The sequence below is a fragment of the Paramormyrops kingsleyae genome, chromosome 4 (assembly GCF_048594095.1).
Source record: "Paramormyrops kingsleyae isolate MSU_618 chromosome 4, PKINGS_0.4, whole genome shotgun sequence".
NCBI lineage: Eukaryota > Metazoa > Chordata > Actinopteri > Osteoglossiformes > Mormyridae > Paramormyrops > Paramormyrops kingsleyae.
The window spans coordinates 31203548-31230159 of NC_132800.1; the positions used below are offsets into that span (position 1 = coordinate 31203548).

Consider the following 26612-nt stretch of genomic DNA (forward strand, 5'->3'; position numbering starts at 1 on the left):
CCGTGACTATAGGTTTAACGCTAATGACAGACATCAGGAGGCAGCTGGCATTCAGAAGGACTGCAATCGAGAGAAACGCGGCACCATCATCCGCTGGCTCACTTTACCAGCACCCGAAGGAAACATCGAAAAGCGGTTCAAGCAAGTGGAAAATAAAAGCCAAACGGGTCTTACTGATCTCTCCTTTATCTCATAACACTCTCAGAAAGCGGTGGTGAGCTGTCCATACGAAACCTCAGAATGCGGAGACCCGGTCAGCTCGAAGTCAAGAGAGAAGGGTTTAAATAAACTTAAACAGAGCTTAAACAAACTAGGTATCTGCAGGTTTCTTTTTTATGATAGCATTTTAGTAATAAGTTCATTATAACAAAATCAATGTATACTCGCACCCTATTTGAATGTAGAAACTGATTAAAAATAGATTGTTGACATTTATAATAATTGATTAAAATAATTAAGGAACACGCCATTATACCAATGTTATTAATTTATCAGCGATTCAGCTAGGCCTATTTCTGGTGAGCTCGCAGCTTTTCAACCAAATAACGTAATAAATTGAGAGCAAAACGTACCACACGTCTGATTACACTTCGAATAATATTTACATTGAATATTTAAGTGCATCGATTTTGGTAAATTGATTCATATTTGTGAAAATCCAAAATGAACTTTGGGTACCTGTAACTGAGCCGCGTTGCTTTTGGCTTTCATAAAAGGCTTAGAAACTACATGATCCCCGTGTCCCCATCGGAGCCCACTGATCCAGACACGTCTAGCTAAGTTAAGGCTGAATTTGTGTCGGAAGACAATCTTCAGACTGTAAAAAACATGGCACACTTCGGACACGGTAAGATGTATATGGATTGTGAGTAAATGCTTGGTTATTATGGGAAGAGAGCGCGCTGCGGGAGACAGAACAGCATACGGTCGGACATTGTACTACAGAGGAAGTGACATAAACAACAAACGGGACATCCCGGTGTAGTAACTAATACCAGACACAGGGTCATACTTGCATAGCTAATAAAATGCATTCCCTCTACAGAAACTTTTTTTTTTTTTTTACATTACCGAACAATATGGATCGGGCGGCTGGTGATGTTATGTGACAGTTCTCATGCACAACATTACGCGCGCTGTGTGATCAGCCGTGGAGATGGAGGCGCGGACAGACGGTCAGACGGACAGACATCACTGCCGCATAGAAGGGAGCCCGACACACAGGCCGCTTTCTCTAAATACAAAGAGAAACGGGGGTGGGAGGGGTTGGAGGGAGGATGACAGGAAGACGGGAATCCAATTCTCTCTTTCGATACCGCATAGACCTCTCAACCCTCCCCGCCTCTTCTGGGTTTCCGACAAACAACAATACCCTAATGTAGTTACGAGGGAAAAAATATATATTAAATAGTCCCATTTACGACGACGCTACAAATAATATACCTTAACAGCGTCCCGAGCGGACTGTCTCAGCAAGGCGACTGCGCACCTTAGTAACTAGACGCCGGGAAATGGCATTGTTGATATCCCGGCTGAATACTAGCTAATATTTTATCGTCTTTAAACAATTTCCAAAGAGCAGCGATTTTGGGTGAGTAATTTACGTTATCCCATTTGACTTTGTCGTGGCCGATCAATAATAGCAAAGAAACTTACGATATATTACGGTCATAAAAATTTATTAATCATAACTTCATATTATCATAGAGGGGAGCGGGATGCAACAGGTAGCGTGTACAGTAGAGGAGCGGTCTAAGTTATTGAGCGGAGTTCGCCGACCCTTTTGTGAAATTATGCGTGGTATTTTACCTCCGATAACAACGCTAGTTTTATTTTGACATACAGGCTGACTTGATGTATTTCATTTGTGTTTATTTTAATAAATTGTCATTTGTTTAAAAAAAAAAAATCGGAGTTACTACGAACAAGCGATGCCTATCTATAAGAAATTTAGCGTATATCGATGATTATGATAAATAACTGCGATGGCAGTGAAGGAATTTTAAATACATTCAGATGGGAAACTTCCAAAAAAAGAAAATTGCCCTTATGCATATCTGTCAACGTTCAGCTTAAACTACCCTCAGTACGACAGTTGTTATATTCATCCATAAATGTGTTACTCCATAAAGTATCAAAGGAACAGTCAGTAGGCTATGCAGCCAAATATGTGATTTTTGCTTTTACTGAACGATTCATTGTAATATGCATTAAAAATTTCTGCTCTTTGTAATGAACTGGATATAAATATTTCCATATAGGGTAGGTAAGAAAAAGCAATTGTGTACAAATTTTGGTCTGCTAAAATCCTCATAAAGAAAAAGAACGATCACTTTGGTCATTAACATAACCATCCATTACTTTAATGGCGTCAGCGAACAATGAACTAGTGGTAGAATTATCTAACCTACCTGCTTCTGTTATGGACTGCGGTGTCACGAACCACAGTAATTTACATTTGCTCAACGAACGCTCAATTGGAATGTCATTTTGTTACCTTTGTGCTCATTAAATATTCCTTTTCTGCTTTAAATTCCCTACCAAAGTTAATAGTATTTTACCATTTGAATCATCTGATCACCCATTTCTGTTAAACAAAAAATTGACCCCAAACACACAAGCAATCTAAGCACCTAAAGGTAAATAAAATAAAAAGCAGGAGATAAATGAGAGTTGAAACCAGGAACAGAGATTCAAAGTTGCATTACTACAACAGCGTGAGGAGGGTGTCGGACATGGTTTGCGGCCCAAAGAGGGCAGGTCCACATTTCCGGATCGCCCTGCTGTGGTAGCCCAGGGCAACTGATCTCAATCACTTTATTGCACGGCCGTATTATGTGCTTGCTGTGTAAATACATCCTGCGCCGTTTCACCACGTCTTGGGACACGAACTGTCCAAGTTTCTCCCAGTTTCCTCAGATACTGCTAGGCAAGTAGAAAATATCAAAGCCACGATTACTATTTCATAAAAAATAACCTTCACAATCAAAGCAACTAAAAAAATCAAGCCATATATCATTCAGGTGTTTTATTTCTTCATTTATTTTATTTTATTTTTCATGAGACAGTCCAATGCAAAACCAAAAACAGATGGATGGATGGATGATCAGTTTTGGCTGGAAGAAGGGTAATATCAAGAACTACTGACTCTTCAGCAATAATCAATTACATTTTAAATGATATATTATTGACGGTTATTGTTATCTAAATTATCCATTTTCTTTTTTTTTGTATTTTGAAGTGTTCAGAGGCGTTTAAACCGTTTAAGAGTAAATAATATGAGTAAAAGAATGACCAAGACTCAACTAAAAGCTTGTTATATTTATGAATAATTTTAACTAGTAAGACATTGGATAAAATATTGTTGGTGTTGAATTCTTTTTTTCCAGCCTTTCAGTGTCCCTCGTGTTATTGCAATGTTGAAACACCTCACCGCAAACGGCGCCATTAGGGGACCCTGTCCTGCCCCGTTTTTATGTATGCCGGTGAACATATCTGTTGTAGAGATTGGTCCATTTCGTGTAAATGACCCAGATTAATTAATTAATTAATTAATTAATTAGCAAGTTTGCTTTTAGGTAAGTGCAGCCGTTAAAATGGTCGCAATAACGACTTTAAATTTCAGCTTGCAACTATCCGCTCCCTCTTGCGGTAGTAAGTGGAACATACTGTAGTGTTCCGGTCTTACTCGTGAAGTTATACACTAACCCCATTTTTGAAAGACATCGGGTGTATTTATTATTATTTTCTCTCGTATCATGACACATAGCAGTGTTTAATAATATATTTCAGTTGAAATACGTGCATTTTTAATATTAAACAAACACTAGTAAGTCCACACATTCGGTATTAATAATAGTTTATATTTATATATAATTTTCTATAAATTCTCCCGTACTACTTTGCTAGAGGTTTGTGGGTCGTTGTGCCCTCCGGTGTAAGGGTGCATAAACTACGACTTAAAAAGTACAGACTTCTTTGCCCCTCTGTATGTCTCTTATTCCACTTCCACGTGGTATGGCAGTAGGTCCTGGGATTGAAAAGGGGCCATTGTACAGCATGTCAGTAGCACAGTGTATCCCTTGAGGCTCCGAGAGATATGCTCACCCGAGTGTGTCCTGACCGCCATTGTTACGAATTCTTATCCATTCACTAGCTTTTAAATAGAGCTCGGGCAAAAGTACGCAAGTGAAGAGAGGAGGGACCACGAACAGGCGCGCTCTCACATTGCCTGGTCTACATAGATCGCTGCCCATATTCACAGACAGATTGGAAACGCCTTCTTTCTGTGACATAGCCCCTTCATCTTCCTGAAGTTCTGAACCCAAGATCACTGGCCAGATTGTTTTTACCCATTATACAATATATTACATAGTAAAAAAAAAATGCCCTTATAATAATCCGCAATAGATATATATAGCACATATCATAATCATTTAATTGTTGCCAATATCAAAATGATACATGCCGTTCATGCGGAAACCATTAAAAGATTATTTGTTAACAGCATACATGAGTAGGGAACAAAGGCTGCAAAGACAGCTAAGGAGAAATTCTGAAGATTTTTTTTAAGTATAATAAAATGTCTAGACTTTATATTGCTTTATTAAATTATAAGATCAATCAAACTATCAGCGCATTTGTTTTGCAGGCTATTTTATATGATCATTGACTTTTGATGTTTGGGTTTAGCTACAGGTAGCCGGTTCAAGCGCTTAGTCATAAAATATATCGTATAAAGCACTATGCTAGTGGATAACCTTAAGAACCTACACACAGACAATACGAAAGGCAATTGGCCGTGCTGGTCTCTGTAGTATAACTCGTTAAATATTGGTTTATAAGTGGCGTGGCATCTCATAAAAGCGCTAGGTGGCGTGAGAGTGTGGGGGAGGGGAATTAATTATCCAAAAAGTGAGAGAGATGTTGTTCCTCGCTATTTAAATGCAAATGTTAAGAGAGGACAAGAAGACTGTGTGTATGTGTGTGTATGTGTGTGTGTTGGGGGGTGGGGGGGGCATGGTGGGTAAGTTGGGAGAAAGAGAGGACTTGTTGAGAAAAACAGCCACACATACATACACACGCGCACTCGCAAATTCGCACGGCAGCAATAGATGTCGATGGCAAAGCTGCTCTATTACTCCTGAGCTTCATCACAATGGACATGGTGCTGATCCATTACTGTAACTTCGCTTTAAAAGTCGAAAAAAACTTTTTGGCGATATAGGGGGTTCATAGTGTGATAGGAAAGAAACTTTTTGGGGACGCTATTTGGAGTTGGTGCAGCGTGTGAAGTATTGTGCTGGCTGATGCCCCCTCTGCCTCGTGAATCATGTCTCGCCGGAAACAGAAACGGCCCCAGCAGCTCGTGAACTCGGTTCTCGGGAGCACGCGGATACTGACGCAAGGTGAGAAAAATCCCCTTTATCGGCTCGCGTATTCCCATATTCTGATGTTCATATTACTGCAATAATAACAATAGGCTAAAAATTGATATTTCAATATGATATTGTGCAAAAATTTGTTAAACGCATTGCAAGCAAAGTTCAGTTCATTAATTACGATTATATGCAGATGTTTATGTAATGTTTAATGCTGAGAAAATAATTTTTGCTGATTATACATATATTTGTAGTTCGTGATATGATTATCCGTAGGTTTATTAAGTATAAAACACTAAATTTAAACAGGTTTTTTTTGTTCATTTGCTTTATTTGCAATATAATTTGTTTAATCGTCAAACTTTAGAAAATACGTATGAAGTAGTTGTCATAGTCACGATATAATACGTGTGGGAATTAACAGCTATAGCAACTTTTATTAACGATTGTTAGGGGCGACCCGGTATATCCATGCATAAATATATCAGTTTATGCAAAACAGACGACTATAAGAATGATAGGTTTTCGGACGTCACGTGTAATAAATCTTAGGGAAACAGGTATTTTTTTTGGGGGGGGGGGAGGTGAACATGTCATTAATAGTCGATGGGTGTTCGGGATCACGAGGTTATAATCCGCGCTGTACGGATATTTATTTTGAATCTGGTCTTGTACTCGTGCTATAGGCAGGTAACGACCCGAAGACGTGGAGCCCGAAATATAATGATTGCGGCTGCAGTCGCGTTCATTGCTTGACTTAGAAACGCTCCGTTATTGCCTGGAATACGCGAAAGGTAGTAGTAAAGACGCGAATCCATTTAAAGCTGCATTCCACGTTTTATAATGTGTGCTGGTGGGTAGGTGAGTGTCAGTTTAATAGGAGTTTTACGGCTTTCCCTGACTTCTGATCTTTTTCATTAGTTTTTTTTTTTGGGGGGGGGGCGGTAAAGGGGGATTAATCTCTCTTTTCTCCTTTTCTTTCTGCCTTCAACTTTTTACTTTTCTCCATGTTACCCCTGCTTTCCTCTCTATCACTTGCTTTTTCTCCTACATTCTGATATCCATTCAGTGAGTGTGCTCATATTGCCAGACCAGGAGAGAACAGACCACCCAGTTAGGAGGGAGAGAGAGAGACAGAGAGAGAGAGAGAGAGAGAGACTGCTGAAGATTCAGTAAACGTGTATGGGTATCAGGGACAAAAAAAAAATGCTGGGTTGTTGAGAGCGAAGAGTGACATGGAGTGAGTAGAGAGAGAGAGAGAGACAGGAAGGTAGTGTGACAAAGAGATGGAGGAATGTTAAGGAGCAGAGAGGTGTACTGGGAAATTGCCGAAACTGCAGCAGCATGAGGTTCTATTGTCCTTCCGGGCCTTTGTGGTTAAGCAGTGAGCCGTGAACAAGCGCCAGGACCATGAACACTGTGTGTGCGTGAGTGTGTGTGTGTGTGTGTGTGCGTGTGGGGGTGTGGGGGGGTCCCCATCACTGTGAGCAGGTGTAGAGCTGCACGGTCGCCGCTCACAGAGACGCTCGTGCATGGCCTTTACACCATTTCCTGAGCTGGGGCGTGCGGGTGTGCGTTTGCCCGTGCGTGGCGTGCAATTCGCCGCGCGTGCGGGTGTGGACTGGTTAGCACAGGTGTCCCGCGTGCTTTCGGTGAGCCGTTGACTACAGTTCTCAGCTTCTCGGGGCCGCGCTTCTCCTTCCCGCGCCTTGTCTGTCATCCGCTTGCCGTGTTTTCTTTTGCTCGCCGCTCCCTCTCTCTGCGGAGGACTCTGAAAGAATGTGACCCCCGGCACTCCACGGGTCAAGTCTGTTAGCCAATCACAGCGACTGGACAGCGGCCAAGACCCCTAAATGAGAAGTGACCTCTGACCCTGTGGGGTCAGGGGGGAAGGGTGGATAGAGAGATGAAAGACTCAACCAATGGAATAGGGGGTGGGTTAAGAGGGGTTAGAGGTTGCCGTGGTGATGTCCATTGTCCTTTGCAATGTGTTGCCGTGGCAGCAAGGTTGGCTGTTAGCGTTGGTGGAAAGAGAGATGGTGTGTGTGTGTGTTGGGGGGGGTGGCTGTTTTGGGTTGGATGGATGATGAGATAGAGAGGGATAAAGAGATAAAGACTGTGGAGATGAAGAGCCAGCTAAGAATATAAAAAAGCAAAGCATATTGGAGGTGGAGTATACCATTATATACCATTATATACCATTATATACCATGCTATAACAACAGCTGGATCAGGGATCTGGGCAGGTGAGTGCAGGTTTTAATAGAATAAATAATGGACTTCTTTACCTGGTCACAGATTAACTTGAAGATGCATACAGAGATAATACAGTACCCATATACTGATGTCTATACTTAAATTTATTAATTCATTTAAGTTCATGAAATGCAGTTTTGTTATTGGACATTGTTCTGGATCTCCGTGAAAAATCTGATGTGGCCCCTTGATCCAAACGCCGAGACCCCCTGCTATGGAGTGTATGGAAAGGGGAGCAGAAACATTTCGGCTTCTTGAGTAGAAGGCGCACAACATATTTCACAGTCCCTGCAGTACTCAGCATTTCAAGACAAGTCCAACAATTTGTGTGATGTGTGCCAGACATCTTCAGAGAAGGCAGCTTGACTGGGAGAATCTTTTCAGTCTTTTGTTATGGATAGAATCAATGTAGAAGTGCTTTCATTAGTCGATAAGCCATTTTTGAAATGCATGAAGCCTACGATTCTTGGAAACAAGCTTGACGTAACCAAGGTATCTGTTCTGTCTCTCGTTCCTGTTTCCTCAGATGAGCAGGTGGCCGTCAAGTCTCTGTCTGCCTTTCTAACGGCAGACTCTGCCTCCTCTCCACTGCTCGACAGCCAGCCTCCCCTAGCGCCCTGCCCCTCCCCTGGGGGCCTCCACAATCCTTCCCTCCCCACTGAGAGCTTCCCTGCCTCCCGCTCTCCCAACCAGCCGGCCCCACACCCCGCCTCCCTGTCAGACGGTCCCTCCTCCCACTCCCCGGACATCCCCTATCCCTCACTGTCCTCGCAGGCCCGCTCCCCGACCCAGCACTCCTCCAGCCCGGCCTCCTCTTCCCAAAGCCAGGCCCGTTCCCTCATGGCCTCCCCGAAGATGGGGGTTTCTGCAACCACCACCACCTCCTCCTCGTCCTCCTCCTCCTCCTGTGTCCCCCCTCATCCAGGCAGCCCCAGCCCGGTGCCCGAGGGCCCCCCCAGTCCGGTGACGCCCGCCCCCAGCCCAGGCGAGCCACCTCGTCCCCACCTGAGCATCGCTGTTATCCTGGAGGAGCTGCGGGTGCTGCAGCAGAGGCAGATCTACCAGATGCAGATGACCGAGGAGATCTGCAAGCAGGTGCTGCAGCTGGGCGGCGTGGCGTGTGGCCTGGACTCACCGCCGCTGCCCCAGCTCTGTTTGGAAGCTAGCGATGGCGCTTCCGGGCCTCCCCTGCCCTTACCCACACAGCCCTCTGCGCCTCCCCTCCTAGCCTGCTTTCCCTCCCTTTTGCCCCAATCTGTGTCCAAGGCCAAGGCCCCCCACCCTATGTCACATGTCCTGCGCCCGCTGAAGCCACAGTACGAAGCGGTGGGTGGCGCCGCTGTCCGCGCTTATCCTGGAAACATCACCCGGGCATCCTCTTCATCATCCTCCGCCTTGTCCTCGTCGATCTCCTCCTCCTCCTCGAGCTCCACGGCCACCACGTCAGCCTCCCACTACCCCCTCTCACTGGCCCTGGGGATGCCCCCGCGGTACCTGCATGAGAAGTCGCCCAACACCACCTCCGCCAGTGCAAGCGGCCTGCCCTTCTTTACCCCACCCCTGCCGGCCTCCACCTCGCTGCCAGGCCCCTCCCAAGAGCCCCAGCAGTCAGGGTCCGGGGGCCCTGCGGGCTCCTCGCTCGGGCGCCTGTCCCACGCCTGCCGATTCTGCGGCAAGCTCTTCAGTAGTGACTCGTCCCTGCAGATCCACCTGCGCTCGCACACTGGCGAGCGGCCCTACCAGTGCCCCGTGTGCCTCAGTCGCTTCACCACACGCGGCAACCTCAAGGTCCACTTCCTGCGGCACCGCGAGCAGAATCCCGAGCTCTCCCTCTCCCTGCTGCCGCCCTCTCTGTTCGGGGCGGGTTCTGACCAGACCCAGACAGCCCCCAGCATCCTGCCTGCTGTTCCCAGCGTGGCACAGAAGCGCAGGAAGCGCCGCAGTGAGGACGACGTGTTCGGGGAGGGCTCCGAGGGTGGCACACCGGTTGCTGGCTTCTCACTAGGCTCCACCCCCGGGGCCCGCCCACCCCCAGCCACGCTCCCCCTGCCGCCCAGTGTGGACCTGGCTCTGCTCTCCACAGCTCACTCCCTGCTGCAGCTCAACCGTGCAGCAGCTGCAGCAGCGGCGGCCGCCGCTGTTTCCTCCGGTTCAGGCCCTCCTTCCTCCTCCGCCTCCTCCTCCTCCTCCTCAACCATATCTTCATCCTCCTCGAGTCCCCTGGCATCCATTGCCAGCTTGTACAAAGGAGCCAAGCGCTTCGATGAGAACACGCCCCCGCACCCCGCTATGCTGCCCCACTCCGCCTACTCCCAGCTGGCCCACCTCCCGAAGCTGCTCTTCCCCAGCGCCCCCTCCCAGCATCACCACCCTGGCTTGGCCCTGCTCCGCCCCACCGGCCCACCCCCACCCGGGTCCCACATCTCCGGGCCGCACCCCCAGCTCACTTTTCCCTTCTCCCCCTACCCCAAGGCCCAGACCTCCTCCTCCCCCTCTGCCTCTTCTTCCTCTGACACCTCCAAGCTGCAGAAGCTCGTGGAGAAGCTAGAAAAGGAGCCACAAAAGCTTCCGGAGGAATCCCAGGCCTCAGGCTCCAGTGAGGCTGTGCCGAATAGCACCACCACTGGCACTGGCTTCAGCAGTGGCCTCACCGTCACCACGGCATCCAGCTTCAGCAGGGAGATGATGGCAGCTCTGGGTGTAGGTGGCGGCACTGGGGTGGGTGGCCTGGGCGTGGTGGGTGCTGGCCCACCCAACCTGGCGCCTAATCAGTGCGGCACATGCCTACGGGTGCTGAGCTGCCCTCGGGCTCTCAGGCTGCATCAGGCCACCCACCTGGGTGAGCGCCCCTTCCCCTGCCGCCTCTGTGGCCGCTCCTTCTCCACCAAGGGCAACCTGCGTGCTCACCAGGCCACGCACCGGGCCCGCCCCCCAGCCCGCGCACACAACTCCTGCCCGCTCTGCCAGCGCAAGTTCACCAACGCCCTGGTGCTCCAGCACCACATCCGCATGCACCTGGGAGGCCAGCTACCACCAGGGGGAGTTGATCCACCACCTGAAGGTTCCCCCCAGGCCGAGTCCCGTTTTTTTAGCGTTGGTGCTGGTGAGCTACTTGGTTCAGGACCCATTGCCACCAGCAGTCAGTGTATTGGTTCGAACCCCTTCTTGGGGGGTGGTGTCACACCTTTGTCTGTCAACATCGCCCCGCTCTCTGCTGAGGGATCAAACCACAGCCCTTCTGGGTCCTCCAGCCCTGATCTAGTCCCCCCAGCCGACCTGAGTCCCGACCCCACCCTTAACCCATCCGCTGACCCTGTTCCACTGGGCAGCTCTGAACCCCCAGTGCTGTCTGCCAGTGTGCCTGTCTCCAGCTCCAGAGTGCCCTCTAGTGAGGACTCCCAGGCAGATCTAAAACCCAGCATTGCTCCCACCCCGACGGGTCGCTCCAGTCCTGCGCCCAGCTCTCCTGCTAAGACCGTCCTGCAGAAGCATAATGAAGGAAGCGAGGCCACGCCCCCCAGGGGCACCAAGTCTAAACAGGAGGATCCCCTTGACACCCCAGGCCCCATTGTCACTCTGCCAATCCTTCCCAGCAGCCGCAGCCCTCCTCCCGGCCCATCACCAGACGCCATGGACACTACCGGCAGTGAGCCCAAATCATGTGCTGAGATCCGAGCCTCCCCACATCCGCCCCTCCTTGGTCCTGCTGCAGCTCCAAATGCTGATCCACCGGAGCCAGCGGTGGAACCTCCTCTGGAACTTACCCTCAGTGGGACCCCAGTGCTAAAGGGTGACAAAGGGCTGGTGCCCGAACCGGAGGCTCCACCCACGGACGCAGTGTGCGTGGGACTCCCCAAATCTCAGGGCGTCCTGGCACCGCCTGCCCCCTCCAGGAAGGAAGCCAGGGAGGGTATCATTCTCAACTCACCCCCCAGGGATGACGGGGGGAGATTCAAGGCCGTGGGGCCTGACGTCCAAATCACCCCACCCTCTGCGCCGCGGCCACCTGAGAAGAAGACCTACTGCTGCTCCGAATGCGGCAAGGAGTACGCAAGCCGTAGCGGGCTGAAGGTAAGGTCTGGGGAGCAGCCTACCCGGAATATTCCGGAGCGTAGCGCTGGCTGGGCAGAACCCTAACCCTAACCCTAAACCTAACCCTAACCCTGCAATAGCTCAGTTGGTAGCACATCAGATGTTTAATCTGAGGGTCCAGGGTTCAAGAACCATCTGCTGCTGTAGTTAAGGACATAGAGCGTTGTCCTAATAATGCAGCAGTCCTGGCTCCTACACAGAGTATAGTCCTTCCTGTTGCTTTGGATAAAAGCTTCAGATAAACTGAACGTAGTCACAAGAGAAACATTGGGTGTTTCTCAATATCAAGAAGGCAAAGATCATAGTTGTGGTCTTGGTAAGACTGGTACTGCTAAATTGCCCCCCAAGTATGAACTAGGGGCGCAGTGAGTCATGGGATTTGGTGAGGATGTATCCTTGATATTTGGGGATTTGTACCATCCTCTGTACTACTGTTCTTAGTATTGGAACTGGCCTTCGGCAATGGAAGATGACATAAAACCGTGAGAACACAAGTACAGCCAAGTACGCTTATTGAGAAACACCCATTGACCAGGAGTTCTTGATATGGAATAACTGACATGAAGGTGTGCTTGCTATCCTGTTAGGGACAAGCCTGGCTATCTAAGCTAATGCTACCTTTTGAAAACTACCTTCCAACATTTTGTATGATTCTTAATGTTGTTTGTGCCGTTGCTGTAACGACATTGTCACGATACAACTTGAGTCAAGCATCTGCATGTGAAACCATGCGGTTTTAATGGTCAAACGTTTGTTTTCAGGGCCACATGAAGCACCATGGGGGGGTGGTGAAGACACCCCGCCAGGCAGCCCCTCGCCCTCCTCGTGTGGCCAGCTCAGCCTCTGCTGCCCCCACGCTCACCCCCACCACCGGCAGTCCCGTGAGCTTCTGGAACCAATACCAAGCCTTCCTGACCAATACCGGCGACCCGAAAGAGGAAACAGCTCCAGGCCCAGCCAATGGGAGTCAAGGAGAAGATGCCGAGATGCCACGATTGGCCGAGTCGCCCAACAAGCCTAAATCTCGGGAGGATTTGCAGATTGTCTCAGAGGAGAACAGGAACGAGTCGGTTAGAGGGACTGAGCCTGAGGGGATGTGATGCCCCTGGAAAAGACTCTGCATTCGAGAAATTTGATGTTATTTTCATTGATTTTTGTTTCTATTAACTGGACTAGTTGGTCCAATAGTTAGGTGCTGTCTAAGTAAACCGACAAGCTAGTTTTATTACATAGTGAATTGATCAGCATGGTTGTTGAATCATTTTGGAGAAAAGAATGATGAAAGAGGCGGAAGACACAGCAGAGCAAGGGAAGAGCAGGGATCAGGCGACGCAATTCATGATGAAGTATTACTACACAACTAGAGACAAAATGAATTTAGACTCTTAGATTACTTAGACCTTTACTGGGTTCCTGACACTTCGTTCTATAATCAGGGGATTAAAAAAAGGGATCTGTTTGAAAACAATACGAAGCGGTCCAAACCACACCGACCTTACAGAGAAAGGCTTTTATCCTGATATTTCCAGGCCCGGGTTCCCAGGGGAACTTTGTGGTTAAATCTGGAGCGGGACGCTTAACCCTAAGTGCTCCGGTTAAACCCCCAGTTGTATTTAATGGGTAAACAGTCACTTTGCATAAAATCAAGCAGCAAAACATGAATAGCTACTAGGTAAGGTGCCTCTCGCTGTGCTTTGAAAAATTGTGGTCATTGTAATGTGTAAATATGACCAGGGCCAATGTTTCCTCACGTATAACGTCGGGCTGTTATATTGACATTGTGTTGTGTTTATTTCCTTTGCCGGACAACCCAGCAACATGACTGGTGTCTATAACGATGTGAGTGGTCTCCCATTGAGGTGTCGATGGTTTCTTGTTCAGTATCCCAGGCACAGCGGTTTGAGTCTGCCGGCTGTCTGTCTATCTGGCTGAGTTTATGGAGGTCACATCCGGTCCTGCTGTTACGGACTCTGGCTCACATTCCGGACCTGAGGCGTCACCGCGGTTCTGACCGTGGCGGCCATGGGGAGCGGTCTGGGCTCTTTTCCTGACGCCTGACGCGCCTGTGTGAAAAACGGACGAGCGAGGGACAGTTTAGTGGTGGAGCAACAAAGGCGACGTTGTCCACATATTGTCTTTGCCTGCGACTTCCTGTGTCTTGTCCTTGTGCGGTTTTCCCGGTTCGTTCCGTAGTGACGTTGTTTCCCTGTGTTTTAGCTTCCCTCAAACGCTATTTTTTTTTTTGTTTGTTAAAAAAAAAACTCAGACATATTTTCCATCCTGTGACTTGTATTATCAAGGTATGTTTAATGTTCATCAAGAAGAAGAATAAAACAGTAATATTCACAGTCGTCAAAGGGTGGTTTTCTAGACAAGTGTTGCTTATTATATGCTTATTATGTGAACATGAATAATTCATATATATATATATACATACTGTGTATGTGTGTGTGTGTATGCATATATATATGTTTTACTAAAAAATTCAGAAATGCATGTCACATTTCGGAGCAGCACAGTGGCTCAGTGGGCCACACTGTCACCTTACATTTCTCTGAGAGCTCGCACTCTCTGTCCATGTCGCCAGCCTGTTCTCTTCCACACCTCTTCCCTCCCACAGCCCAAAGACATGCAATTAGGCTAATGCTTGTCCCCAAACTCTGTGCGCTTGCCCTTCAGTGGAGCGGCATCCCGGCCAGGGTGGGCTGTGGCCCGGTGCCCTTCGCAGCCTGGGATGTGCTCCAAGGCCCCCTGCGGAAGGTGGATGGATTCCTCCTGCTCTGGCATTGTAAGCCGCCTTTCTAATTAGAATGTTGTAGCTGCTACATATTTTGTAATTGGTCTTTCTCGGCTTCCTGTCCCGCCTTTGTATCTTTGAACCCACAGTGTCAGCTTGGCCTGGCATAGTTCCACGTCCGATTTAATATGGTGACTCTTAGATTCATTTAGTTTTGCCGCGGTCTGTGTCGCTCCTGAACCTCAGTGTTCAGGATGTGGTCAGACAGACCTCAGCACATGGTTAGAAGAGCCGGACCGGGTGATAATCCCTCCGTTTCTGAAAGGACTGCACTGTCTGAGTCAGGGAGCCTGTGCCTGCCTGTGTTCACCCTGCGTCTCCCTGTGAGTGAGCGTGAGATAGTGTGTCTTTGGCCTAGCTCTCTGACTCCCCCCCCCCCCTCCCCCGTTCCTCCTTCCCTCTCTCAGATCACCTCTCATGCAGTGTCCCTAATCCCCCCTCTCTTTCAACACAATTAAATGGCTCTCTCCTTCTGTGTGCCTGTGAGTCAGAGCGAGATAGAGGAGGGGGGGGGGGTGGGGGATAGGGAAAGAGCCTGGCCAGCTGTCCCCCCCCCCCCCCAAAAAAAAAAGCAGCTCCTAATCTACACAACCATGACAACGGCTAGAAGCAGGGAGAGGCATTCTGCTCTGAACAGTGAGGGAGTGTTATAGGTTCTTATTTCTTGGGTGGGGGTTGGCCTGAGCGGTGGTGGGGGTGTCTAATGTGTGGAGCTGGATCGACTGCGCTCCAATTGAGAATCTCCCCACGTGGGCTCTGTCAGAACATAGACAGCGACTGACATGAACTGAGGGGGCATGTAGCGTAGCGCACTTAGCACTGCAGACTCGCAGCGCTGAAATATGTGCACGTTTTAAACTAGAAATCTGAGCCGGCCAACACATGAGCTAGCAAAGGCACAGCAACTGAAATTTTGCCCGATTTTTGGATGTGAGATATACTTTAATGCTCGTCTTTTGCTTCAAAGTCTCACATTCCTTAGAAAAGGTAAACATTGAAATCATGTTTTTCTGACAGATATGGTTGGACGGTTCTTTGGTTAGCGGTCTCCCTTGTCGGCCCCATAGTGGATAGCGGAAAAAAAAACAATGCAGGGAAGAAGTGTACTGGTACCTTGGTGTATTTAAACTAGACCATCGGCAGACCTGTCATTCACTGGCCAGTCTCTTCAGACCGGTGCACGGTCTCTGTGAGTCAGTCTGTCAGTCATTAAGCTAGTCACTCAGAGGAGTACTGTGGGGATATTCATACCTACTAGATTCTTTCCCAAAGCACTTCTCTGTCGATATATTTTTTTGGTGCACACTGGCTTGTAGATTTTGATATTAATGAATTTAATAGCATGCATATATCAAGCCTTAAATACTCCCGGTCAAAGAGCACTCATATTCTGATAAATTTGTCTCCCCCATGTGGCGCTCTGAGAAACTGCAGAACGCTTACAGTGACTGCTGCCATTTTCAAGTCTATAGTGTCCGTCATCTTTAGGTTGCAACCATCGCCACCCCGACTTCTGTAGACATCCTCAGTGTCAAAAAACAAAGGTTGACCTGAGTGACACATGGTGGAGGCATTTGGTACTGCAGCTTCTAGTAATGAAGTGATCTTCTAACACACCATATGGAAAAAAGTATTGGGACACCTGGCCATTACACCTACAGAAACTTCTATGACATCCCCTTCTAAATCCATAGGCATCAATATGAAATGTATCCCCCTTTTGCAGCTGTAACAGCTGCCGCTCTTCTGGGATGGCTTTCCACAAAATTTTGGAGTGTGTCTGTGGTTTTTGCCCATTCATCCAGAAGTGTGAGGCCAGGGACTGATGCTGGATGTGAAGGCCTGGCATGCAAACTCGATTCTAGTTCATTCCAAACGTGTTTCATGGGGTTGATGTCAAGGCTTTGTGTGGGCCAGCCAAGTTCTTCCACAACAAACTCACCCAACCATGTCTATATGGACCATACTTTGTGCATTGGGGTACAGTCATGCTGGAACAGAACAGGGCCTTCCCCAAACTGTTCCTACAATGTTGGAAACATAGAATTGTCCAAAATGTCTTGGTATGCTGAAGCATTAAGAGTTCCCTTCGCTGGACCTAAGGGCCCAACCTCTGAAAAACAAACCCATACCATTATCCCTCCTCCACCAAACTTTACAGTTGGCACAATGAAGTCAAGCGGGTAAAGTTCTCCTGGCATCCGCCAAACCCAGACTCCATCAGACTGCCAGACAGAGAGGTGTGATTCATCACTCCACACGACACGTTTCCCAGTGCTCCCATCTATAGCGGTGTCGTGCTTTACATCACTCCATTTAACGCTTGGCATTGCGCATGGTGATGTGTGGCATGGTGATGCAGCTGCTCGGCCATGGAAGCCCATTCCATGAACCTCCCGTTGCACAGTGTTTGTGCTGGAGTGAGTGCCTGAGGAAGATTGGAACTCTGCAGTTAATGAGTCAACAGAGCATTGGCGACTTTTACGCACTATAGCCTCAGCACTTGGTGACCCTGCTCTCTTACTTTACGTGGTCCACCTCTGTTGTTCCCAACCTTCTCCAAATACCACTTACAGTTGACCATGGAATATCTAGCAGGGAAGAAATTTCACAAACTGACTTATTGCAAAGGTGGCATCCTATGACAGCACCACGCTTGAATTCAACAAGCTCTTCAGAATGACCCATTCTTTCACAAAAGTTTGCAAACCTGACTACATGGCTAGATGTTTTATTTTATACACCTAAATTCAATGATTAAGAGATGTGTCCCATTTCTTTTGTCCATTTAGAGTATCTACAAAACTGTTCAAGTGTAAAACTTCAGTGTATACTTTTTGTGGCAATTTTCTTAATGTTGTAATTGTTATGTTTTCATTACACATAGATACACAACAAAAACATTTATTTTGCAATTTGTAACAAAAAAACTTTATTGATTAAACAAAACTGTACATGCACAGCCCCTGCCATTTGGCAATATTTAATTTTCATTATACTCCACCCAGGAGTCAACTTGCATATCATTACTTGTGATGCAATGACACTCCTCCATCCATCCAAAAAGAGGCAAGTTCTGATAGGCTGTCTATGCTGTTCTTAGTGTATTATTATGTGGGTGAAAATGTGTGTGCATTCAAATGTCTTACGATGTGCTGGGATCCCACCTAAAGAGTTCTTTTGTGTTATGCTGTGTGTTTGCAGAGAGTTTCCACACCACTTCAGAGCCATTTAAATAAGCAATTATTTAAAATCACTGGAAAGAAAAACACCCCCATATTCTCCAGTTCCCTCCCACAGTACACAAGATGTGTTGCTTAGATGGATCAGTGTCTTTGAATAGCCCCATGCACATAGCAGCTTGTGTGTTCTGTCATGAAGGGGCATTTCAAAAAGAATAAGCCCCAGCATGTGCCCTTTGCCCCCATGGGGAGGCTCTAGACTGGCTGGAACCCTGCACTGCAAAATCAGTAAGGGGAGAAAAATAAACAGATGAATAGGAAAACTGCCTCAGAGTTGCCAATAAGCTAAAAGGGTTAACAATCAAAAATCAGACTTAACCTAGAAGTTGACTGAAGAATCAAACACAGAAATAATGGCACACAATGCCACAGACTAGACACAGCTATTGGCAGCTATACACATACTGGTGAGGCGAATGCCAATGATACGTTTTCCTTAGTGAGGAACAAAATGGCACCTCATGAACCATGTGCTGTATTTTTTCACCCCACTAGGTGGTGCTGTTGGTTTGCTTTCGTGTATACTTTATGCCCTTAGACAGAAAATGAATGGTTCATGAAGCGTGATTTCATCCATCACTACTTTGCCTACCATTTTTGCCTTCCCAGACATATGCAGTGATGTTTTGTGTTTTTTCCCACAAAGCAGAATCTTTATTAAGAAAACAAAATTCCACAATGTTCAAAGACAATTGAAAGGGTCATTATTTCATACAAGAACATAATTTTGCTGGAACCCTTCAATGAAACTCTTCCGTTGACATCAAAACAGATAAAAAATACTCAGCATCTGCTCTTGCTGATTCTTCTCATGTTCATCAACAGGCAGGAAACATGAAATGCCTCTCCGGCGACAGCATTTGAAGCGGCTGTGTGGTGCACTGCATTTGTACTCAAATGCACATTTGGAGTCTTGCTGGATGCAAAAAGCATGGAAACCCTGCATTTACAAAACAGAGGCTTTGTGTCTCGGGAATGACATCACCATTCGTTTAGTAAAACGTCTTCAGTGCCGCCATTTAGGGACAGGCTTGGACTCTCTCTCTCTCATGGGAGGCTGCCAAGATGAGTGCAGCCTCTCTGTGCACTATTGCATTTCTGCCGCTGCAGCGTACTGCACCGGGGCATAAATACAGGCATGCAAACCTGGCACTGTAAGCATTTCCACAAAGTGAATCGGAACGCGATTCAGCATATGTGCCGTGCTTGATCAATTCTAGCTGCTATGCATTGTACCCTTGTAATATAATCCCCACTGAATTGAGCCCCAAATGCAACCACCAGCTCTTTATAGATTACTGGGGTTTGGACCTAAGAGAACCATCCCCTTAGCATTTGGCTTCACCTGTCATCTCTGCCTTTTTTCAAGTGCAGCAATAGAAACCTGAATAATAATGTCACGTGACCCTCCCCTCCAGTCACATTGGGCCAAAAGTCATTTCTTCTCTTGCTGTTTTTATGTCCCTTCCCACCATTGGCAAGACACTCCAAGTTTGTCGTAAAACCAGCCACAGAGAGTGCCACCCTCATTCCCTGCCTGCAGTCCCAGCCACTGCTCTGTAAAAGAGGCCAACAAACGCAGCGTCCTGCTCCTCCAGGCTGTGAAGAAAGGTGTTCCGCTCCTCCTCGGCCCACGACTCGAACCACTGAGACCACAGGCGCAGCTGACACTCGAAGATGCTGGGTGGGCGATCGCGCACCTGGAGTGTGGAAAGGCAGCGTGTAAGCCACGGCCAATCAGAGGACATATAACCACTGCCCAATTAGAGGACGAATAACCGCTGCTCAATCAGAGGACGTATAACCGCTGCCAAATCAGAGGACGTATAACCGCCGTCCTTGTGTGTGGGGGCTATACTCGGGAGGGGGAGTAGAGGCACCTGCAGTGTGTTGAGCTGCTCCAGCAGGGTGCACACCTTCCCTGGGACGGCCTTGGACAGCAGATCCTGCAGGAAGCGCTCCTTCTGGGCCGGCATCCAGCCCTGGAACCAGCTGAGAACACACCTCTGCTCTTGCAAGGTCACGTAGGAGAGGGGCACCGGGTCCCCCCTTGGCCCCAGTTCCAGTGAAGTGCTGGACAGCTCCCCCAAGCTAGGGGGCACTGTGGAGTAGGGGGGCGTGGGTAATTCCGAGAGGCTGAGGGAGGCTGTGGGAAGCTGAGAAAAAGGCCAGCCTTGCCCGGGTGTGGGTGCAGTGCCCCGTACAGCAGCAGAGGCACCAGTGCGTGTTGGAGGTACACTGCCAAGAGATGGCGGCTGCACACTGGAGCTCTGTAACACTTGAGAGAACCAGGACATTCTCTGAAGACAGGAAAAAACAGTCAATTAACATTATTATTGTTCCTGTAATAGGCTCTGGTCCCCCCTGCAACCCCAGTTGGGATCGAGTGGTTACAGTGATGGATGGATGGTCAGCATAGTTCTAGATAAGGTTACAATCATACACAAATATGTATACAGGTTAGTGTGGCTCAAAACATATTCAAGATAATTGGCAGGTTTCGAATCTAACAGACTACACCAATTAAGTTATGCGTATTTCCGTTGCCATGCAGTACCATCGATTTCCTTAGTCAACATCACTGTAATACTGACATCAACGGAGCCGAAATTGGGATGTAGCGGAGGTGCAGCGTGATCTTTGACTGGGGAAGGGATTTTAGCCTATCATGGCCGCTTTTAAAATCCCGACACGATGCTTTTATGGAGACGTACACGAAGACACACCAGTCTCCCATCGTTGTTTTAGGCATGTAGCGTAGCTTCGTGTAAATAGGGTGTAATTAGAATCGACTATCCCTAATTAGATACCTTATGGAATATATTTGCTATTTGTGGATTATGAGTTGAAAAACAGAAACTGTTGTTTTAATAAACAAGTATCTATTAAATATATTTCCCTTAAATCATACACATCGTCAGTACTACAGTTTTAGCTAGCTTTTTTGAAAGATCAAGATGGCTGGCCATGGGGAAAAAAATCTCAGACATCGTAATAATTGTTTTAAGGGAATACAAAACAACTCACCTCTGTTTATGTACTTCTGAAATGTATTATTTAAATAAGTGTCTGCTTGCGCTGGTTCCGAAGTGTAGCCCGATCGTTTGAAACAATACTTCCTGATGTCTGATTACGCACCAAATGCATTTCGGGGACTAACCGTAAACCTCTTCAGATAACCAAATCTCCTTGTTCGTTTTCGCTCCTCCTCATATCGCTCCTTTCATCACCCTTTTCGGCATATTAGATGATAAACAATGTTATTGCTGCGAACTGCGCTACATCCGGTAGCATTCAACGATCCGCCGGGTCATGTCGCGCTGACCGTATCCGGTGCCGGCATGGCGTGCGCTGCGCGATATTACAAACTCTCATAATAATTTACGATGGCCCTACGTTTCTTGTAAAACAAAACCAATTCGTTTTCCCCCATGAACCATAACACTCGAAGCCACTCAGTTGGTAGCATTACGGTGTTGGGGGGGGTTCTCGTTTTGACTGTGTGTCTGTGTTGTCATGCATATATTTCTTTGTGGGCAGCAAATCTCCTTACAATGTGATAAAAACCTGTTATTTTGACTTTGTGGGGACCGTTTTTCCTTACGAGGGGGTGTAATCAAGATGTATTTTGTTTGGTTAATTACGGTTAAGGATAGGGTTGGGTAGGGGTTAAGGCTGTTATTATTGGGATTACGGTTTTTCCCATAGAAATTAACTAATGGACGGTCCCCACAAATTTAAAACATGTAGCCTATACAAACATCTGTGCGTGTATGCCTGTGTGTATGTGGTATTTTACATATAACGTGTGGGGCCAAATTTCACTGTGATAAGCGCATGTTTTTTTGACATTGTGGGGATATTTCTTCAGTGAAGGGAAATTCAACTTTATAAAAATCTGTGAATGCAGTCAAAAAAACAAAAGATCCCTAAAGTCTTGATTACTTATTGTTAAGGTTAGGGCTGGGTAGGGGGTAAGGGTGTCACTGTAGGGATTAAGAATATGCATGCCCAGAGAAATGAATGGAAAGTCATCATAAAGACATAGATGCCTAATATATGTGTTTGTGTGCATGTGTTTGTATTTGTATATACCCTGTGATGAAGTTTAATCCCACCTTGAGGGTACCCCAGCCTTGCGCAACCCCTGCCACCCCAACCAAGATGGATGGATGGAATGTCTCTTTGTCTTTTTGACACAGTACTCAGATTATTATGCCACATGAGTGCATTCTGTTTATCTGAAGTGGTAAACGGCAATGGATATCCTTGAATCATTCATTCACATCCCACTGACAATCGTTTCCCTCTGCCAACAATTCGGACATCATAGAGAAGAAAAATTCCACCCATTCATTATCCAACCGGTTATCCAATGGAGCAGTGGTTCTCAACTGGTTTAGCCTCAGGACCCATATTATTCCTTGGTTAGAAAGTCACAACCCAAATTGACGGTTAAACCTTACGGCCAGGGCGCGGGGGGGGATACTTAGTTTTTTTTTACCCACTGAAAATAGCCTCCTGACCCACCCCTGCAACAAACAAAGGGCACAGGGCAGGGATACACCTTGGTTAGGATGCTAGTCCATCACAAGCACAGACACCCAGTCACGCACATTCGGTTATTTACACCCAACTTCATGTTTTGGGGAGAATATGCAAACTGCACACACAGAGCCAGGGACAGAGCCAAGGATCGAAAAGAGAACTAATGAGATGCGAGAGTACAGTACTAACAGCGAAGGTTCTGTTCCCCTAAAACACAATCAAATGATGGATTCCCTGGAAGTCTGCAATGGGCCAGCAACTGTATAGTGCTGGGTTTGGAAATTATTTTGTATTACCATGGCAATCGATCACCATGCAGCGCTATTCCCCTAGGTACTGCAAGCAATGAACCCCAGACGACCCTCGCTGGATTAATTGCTCTTGGGATATTAACTAGGATCGGCCGGACACCTGTGAATGCTTTCTTTTTTTTTGTACCTTTTAAGCTCTCCCTTAATGCCCAGTTATTGCTGGTTTGTGGTGTGACTTTTGTATAATAAAATACTTATATTTGATCCTTGCTGTTCCAAGTCTTGTTCCTATCTTGGGGACACTTTCTGCCTAACAGCCTGTTATAAACAAGAAAGAAAACCCCAGAGGTTCTTAATTGTGGTATTTGTCTCACTTGTACGTCGCTTTGGACAAAAGTGTCTGCTGAATAAAAGTAAATGTAAAATATGAATGTAAACTCACGACCCATTTGTATATAAAAACGAACATCCAGTAGGCTATGTTGAATACTTGGTATACTACACGTTTTAATGGCTTAAATCCATTTGTTACCAGCTTTTACAGATATCCTATGTACAGAATGGTGTATCCTACAGAAGGTACAATAAAATACATGTCAGAACTGAGACTGTTACACAGTATGGCTATAAGAAATGAATGTGCATCAAAGGGATATGCTGATAGCGGAAGACGTTATACATGCTTAGATTGTTAAAACCGTGTGTGGTTACCTATAATTAAATACTATCACCCCGATAATGAACGCATCGTTTAAAATATTTACAATATGTGCATTTACTATGATTTAAATTCAGAAAGTGTAGATTTGTGTGCGCGCCGCTGGGCAGCCGCGTTCCCCGCGCTCTCTCCTCCTCTTCCGGACGATGCCAAGCGATGACGTCGCCGGTGGAAGCCGCTGCGGCGGCCGGAGCTGGAGACCGAGCGAGGGGGAAAGCAAGATGGCGGAGCTCGAAGACGTTACGCTGGATGGAAGGCCTCTTCATTCGCTCCGGGTGGCGGATTTAAAGGCCGCCCTGGCGCAGCGAGGCCTCTCCAGAAGCGGACAGAAAAATGCCCTCATCAAGAGGCTCAAAGGGGTAAGCTGGGGCGCCGGTTTCGGTGCGCCGCACGAAGAAGTTTTGGATTTGGACTGCGGCGGCTAGCTGGAGCGAAAAGCCGAGCGACAGGCCGAGCGTCGGCGGCTCGGAGGGGAGGGCGACCGCTCGAGTTTGTTTGTGTGTGTATTTGTGCGTGTGCTTGGAAAATGACTCTGTTACTGTGGTGTTTTTGCAGAATAGTTCCCAATACCGTTGCCCCGGGGATGGTTGGCTAGCTATATTTAGCTAAAGTTCGCCTGTCGAGCTAATCGAAGAAGCCCTGGCAGAGACTGTGGGCTGCCCTAACGTTAGCCGCCTGTCTGCGCTTGTCTGTTTTTTTTTTTTTTTTGCATGTCAGTTTTAGTTAGTTTTAGAGTAACCGGCGGGATCGCGCTCCCTGCGACCTCGCACGGCGGCGGGGGCGCGCCTGCCCTCGGTATGTTTACTAGCCGAGTGACTGGTTCGCGCGCCGTGTAAACTGGGCTGAATTTGTGGAGTTAGTTGGATGCGTCCGGGAGCGCCGCCGTCGACGGGAGGGAAAGTGCGCTGCTGCCCGGGGGCGCGCCGCGCTCGTCTCCGCAAGCGAGCCGCAGTTTGGCGTAGATGACTTACCAAGCATAACAAGTGAATCCATATTTTTGCATTTCGAATTTCAATAGTGGAGAGTGTTTTTTTATATATGTATATATATTTATATATATATATATTTTTTGGACATCTAGAAATTTGTTCAAATACATGACAGCTATGACGGCCTGTCTGATTGACTACCTGTTTACACGTTTATTATGCTGGTGTGTATGTTTAGATACGATGCACTAATTAGTATGTCGTTCAGTGTAGTTAGCGGCTGCAATCGTGCTTAAGGTAGTTGGATTTTTACCTGTCGGTGATTGCTTTGAAATTTATTGGCTAAAAGTTCCTGCTGTGAGGTAGCAGCATGACATACGAAAAGAGAACCGCCGAGTATATCTTCAGTGGCTTACCGATGTAATACTTAAATCATTAAAAAGGAATTGCTTTGCGGTGCTTAATTGTGACGTTGTTGTGTCGGGACAGCACAGAGTGAATCTTTTTTTATTTATCGAATTAGCATGTTACAGTAAAACCTTTCATGGTATTAATTTGATCCCTTTGCTTTTTCGTCACAAATAAATGTTCCACAATTTATGCTACCCTTGCTGTTATCCATGACTATGCTACAAAACCACGTGTTGCCAGTATTTAATTTTCCAGTGCAGGAAATTCGAAGTACCCTGTTAGGTTAATAATAGACCGATTTATCGCCATTAAATGCCCTTGCAACTGTGATAATTTTTTTTGCCACATTTGAAACCTAAAAGTACAGTTTAACCAAAGCATTAGAACTGTTCAGGAAACAGTAACGGTCTTCACAAAGCAAATGGGTGTTATAATTGTGTCAGGGACTGGATTACTGCCCATACATGTGCAGCAGCTTAAATATTTACCTAAACGTAAATGCAAGCTACTATTGGATAGTGCTGGGGGTCTTGTAGCAGAACTCTGCTACTGACTATGAAAGATGTTTGTTTTTGTATCTCGAAACATAACCCTAGTGTCAGATTAGTAAGGAATGTACAGGTGCCCCATGAGGTTGATTATAGAATCTTCTCCACACATTATTTTCCTCTAGCACAGTTTCTTAACAGCGTACTTTGATCACCTGTTAAAACCTGACTGCTGGGCCGCAGGTGCTGTTTTTGTCATTTGAAGTGAGAGGGTAGGTGGGTGGGACTCTGCAAATATTTAACTTCACTGAAAGGCGTTTTTATGTTTCTCCGGTGTGTGGCTTTCCTGAGACGGCACTGAGAGGCTTATAAGTGGCGAAAGCCTTTAAGTTTTAGCAGGTAACATTAATCTGTAATTGTGACATTACCCTGATAACTGGTTTTGGTTTTAGACAAAAAATACCACCCATGAAAAGCACTTTTTTTGGTGTGGGTGTGGTAAGATATGCTTATTCCCCGGGCACTGGCCAACCATTCCTTGTTACTATACTGATAATACATTGACTGTTTCTAAGTTCTTTTGATGTTTTGGGGGAGTATAGTGGCTTTGCCTTGACCTTGAAAATAATAATTATTTTGCTGTTTTGTATCCTAGGACTCCATTCCTTTAATACTTTATTGATATCAAAGAAAGAACATTGTTATAGGCCATGTGCCTTTGAAGTTCTGTAGTTTGCCCTGTAGCTGCTTCAGGATGAGGTCTTATTTATATGCTGTCTACTTTTTATTTCTGGTTAACTGTCAGCTCTGTAGTTGCAGGTGCACCTTACACTTTCATTCCAAAACATTGTAAAAAAAAAAAGTTCCCCATATATTCTACTGAAACACTGTGATGATAGCTTCCCTACAGCTGGAATTAAGTGTTGCTGGGGTTATGTTTGGGTTGCATCTAATTATCACATGAGCGGCGGGTGGAAGGAAAGACTGAGATGACTGCTGGTACAGAAAGACAAGCAGTTACTATTAAACAGTTTAGCATTTTAAGTGGCACAGTGCGAAAAGGAGTATGGGTGTATCCCATAATAATCCTTGAAAAGGAAAATGGTGGTAGAGCTATGCTGTGGGCCTCTGCTGTGTGTTCGGTTTGATTCTACTGGGTCACTAAATGTTAAATGAAATTGCTCTGTGTTGTAAGCCATATAAGTCATCAGTTGTTTTATTTAAGTCTTCAGACAGGTTGGGGCATCCTGTCTAGATGTTCCTTTCACGCAACTGCTATGATGTTAATTATATGATAAAACAAAAATTTAAATATTTAAGTCATTGGAGCTGGTCTGTTCTCTATTCTGTGGGCTAATTGAGATGATGCTGTGCTGCATTTCAGGCTCTAATGTTGGAGAACCTTCAGAGAACCTCTACACCTCACATTGGACTTCAACCAAACTCCCAGGTGAGCCGCCCGCCTTGCGTTGGCGTTTCATGTTGTAGTTGCGAGTGGG

The 26612-nt window shown here is 46.7% G+C and overlaps 3 protein-coding genes across 4 annotated transcripts in view; 2 read left to right on the top strand and 1 right to left on the bottom strand.

Annotated features, from left to right (window-relative positions):
• The first annotated feature begins 812 nt into the window (after positions 1-812).
• Positions 813-14075, top strand: sall2 (spalt-like transcription factor 2). Of its 2 annotated transcripts, none has more exons than XM_023832573.2 (3): positions 813-847; positions 8164-11708; positions 12491-14075. In XM_023832573.2, exons 1-3 carry the CDS (start codon positions 829-831, stop codon positions 12827-12829), a joined length of 3903 nt encoding a protein of 1300 aa, XP_023688341.1. In that variant the 5' UTR covers positions 813-828; the 3' UTR covers positions 12830-14075. The 2 variants fall into 2 exon arrangements, with proteins under 2 accessions (XP_023688341.1, XP_023688340.1); XM_023832572.2 differs by lacking the exon at positions 813-847 and adding an exon at positions 1599-5408.
• A 5067-nt stretch (positions 14076-19142) lies between these two features.
• Positions 19143-21192, bottom strand: c4h14orf119 (chromosome 4 C14orf119 homolog). The gene is made up of 3 exons (XM_023832615.2): positions 20796-21192; positions 19649-20068; positions 19143-19468 (listed from the first exon to the last, which is right to left on the bottom strand). Exons 2-3 carry the CDS (start codon positions 20063-20065, stop codon positions 19295-19297), a joined length of 591 nt encoding a protein of 196 aa, XP_023688383.1. The 5' UTR covers positions 20066-20068; positions 20796-21192; the 3' UTR covers positions 19143-19294.
• Positions 21193-23403: 2211 nt separating this feature from the next.
• acin1a (apoptotic chromatin condensation inducer 1a) overlaps positions 23404-26612 on the top strand; it is a 28308-nt gene continuing 25099 nt past the window's right edge. Inside the window, exons 1-2 of the mRNA XM_023832571.2 lie at positions 23404-23644; positions 26498-26563. Coding sequence (XP_023688339.2) covers positions 23432-23644; positions 26498-26563 — 279 coding nt within the window. The 5' untranslated portion in view covers positions 23404-23431. The remainder of the gene's footprint in view (positions 23645-26497; positions 26564-26612) is intronic.

Coding starts and splice junctions, on each gene's coding strand:
- sall2 (XM_023832572.2), top strand. CDS start 5,333: ATGTCTCGCCGGAAACAGAAACGGCCCCAGCAGCTCGTGAACTCGGTT. Junction 5,409..8,163: donor CACGCGGATACTGACGCAAG/GTGAGAAAAATC, acceptor CTGTTTCCTCAG/ATGAGCAGGTGGCCGTCAAG. Junction 11,709..12,490: donor CAAGCCGTAGCGGGCTGAAG/GTAAGGTCTGGG, acceptor GTTTGTTTTCAG/GGCCACATGAAGCACCATGG.
- c4h14orf119 (XM_023832615.2), bottom strand. CDS start 20,065: ATGTCCTGGTTCTCTCAAGTGTTACAGAGCTCCAGTGTGCAGCCGCCA. Junction 19,469..19,648: donor AGCAGCTCAACACACTGCAG/GTGCCTCTACTC, acceptor TCCACACTCCAG/GTGCGCGATCGCCCACCCAG.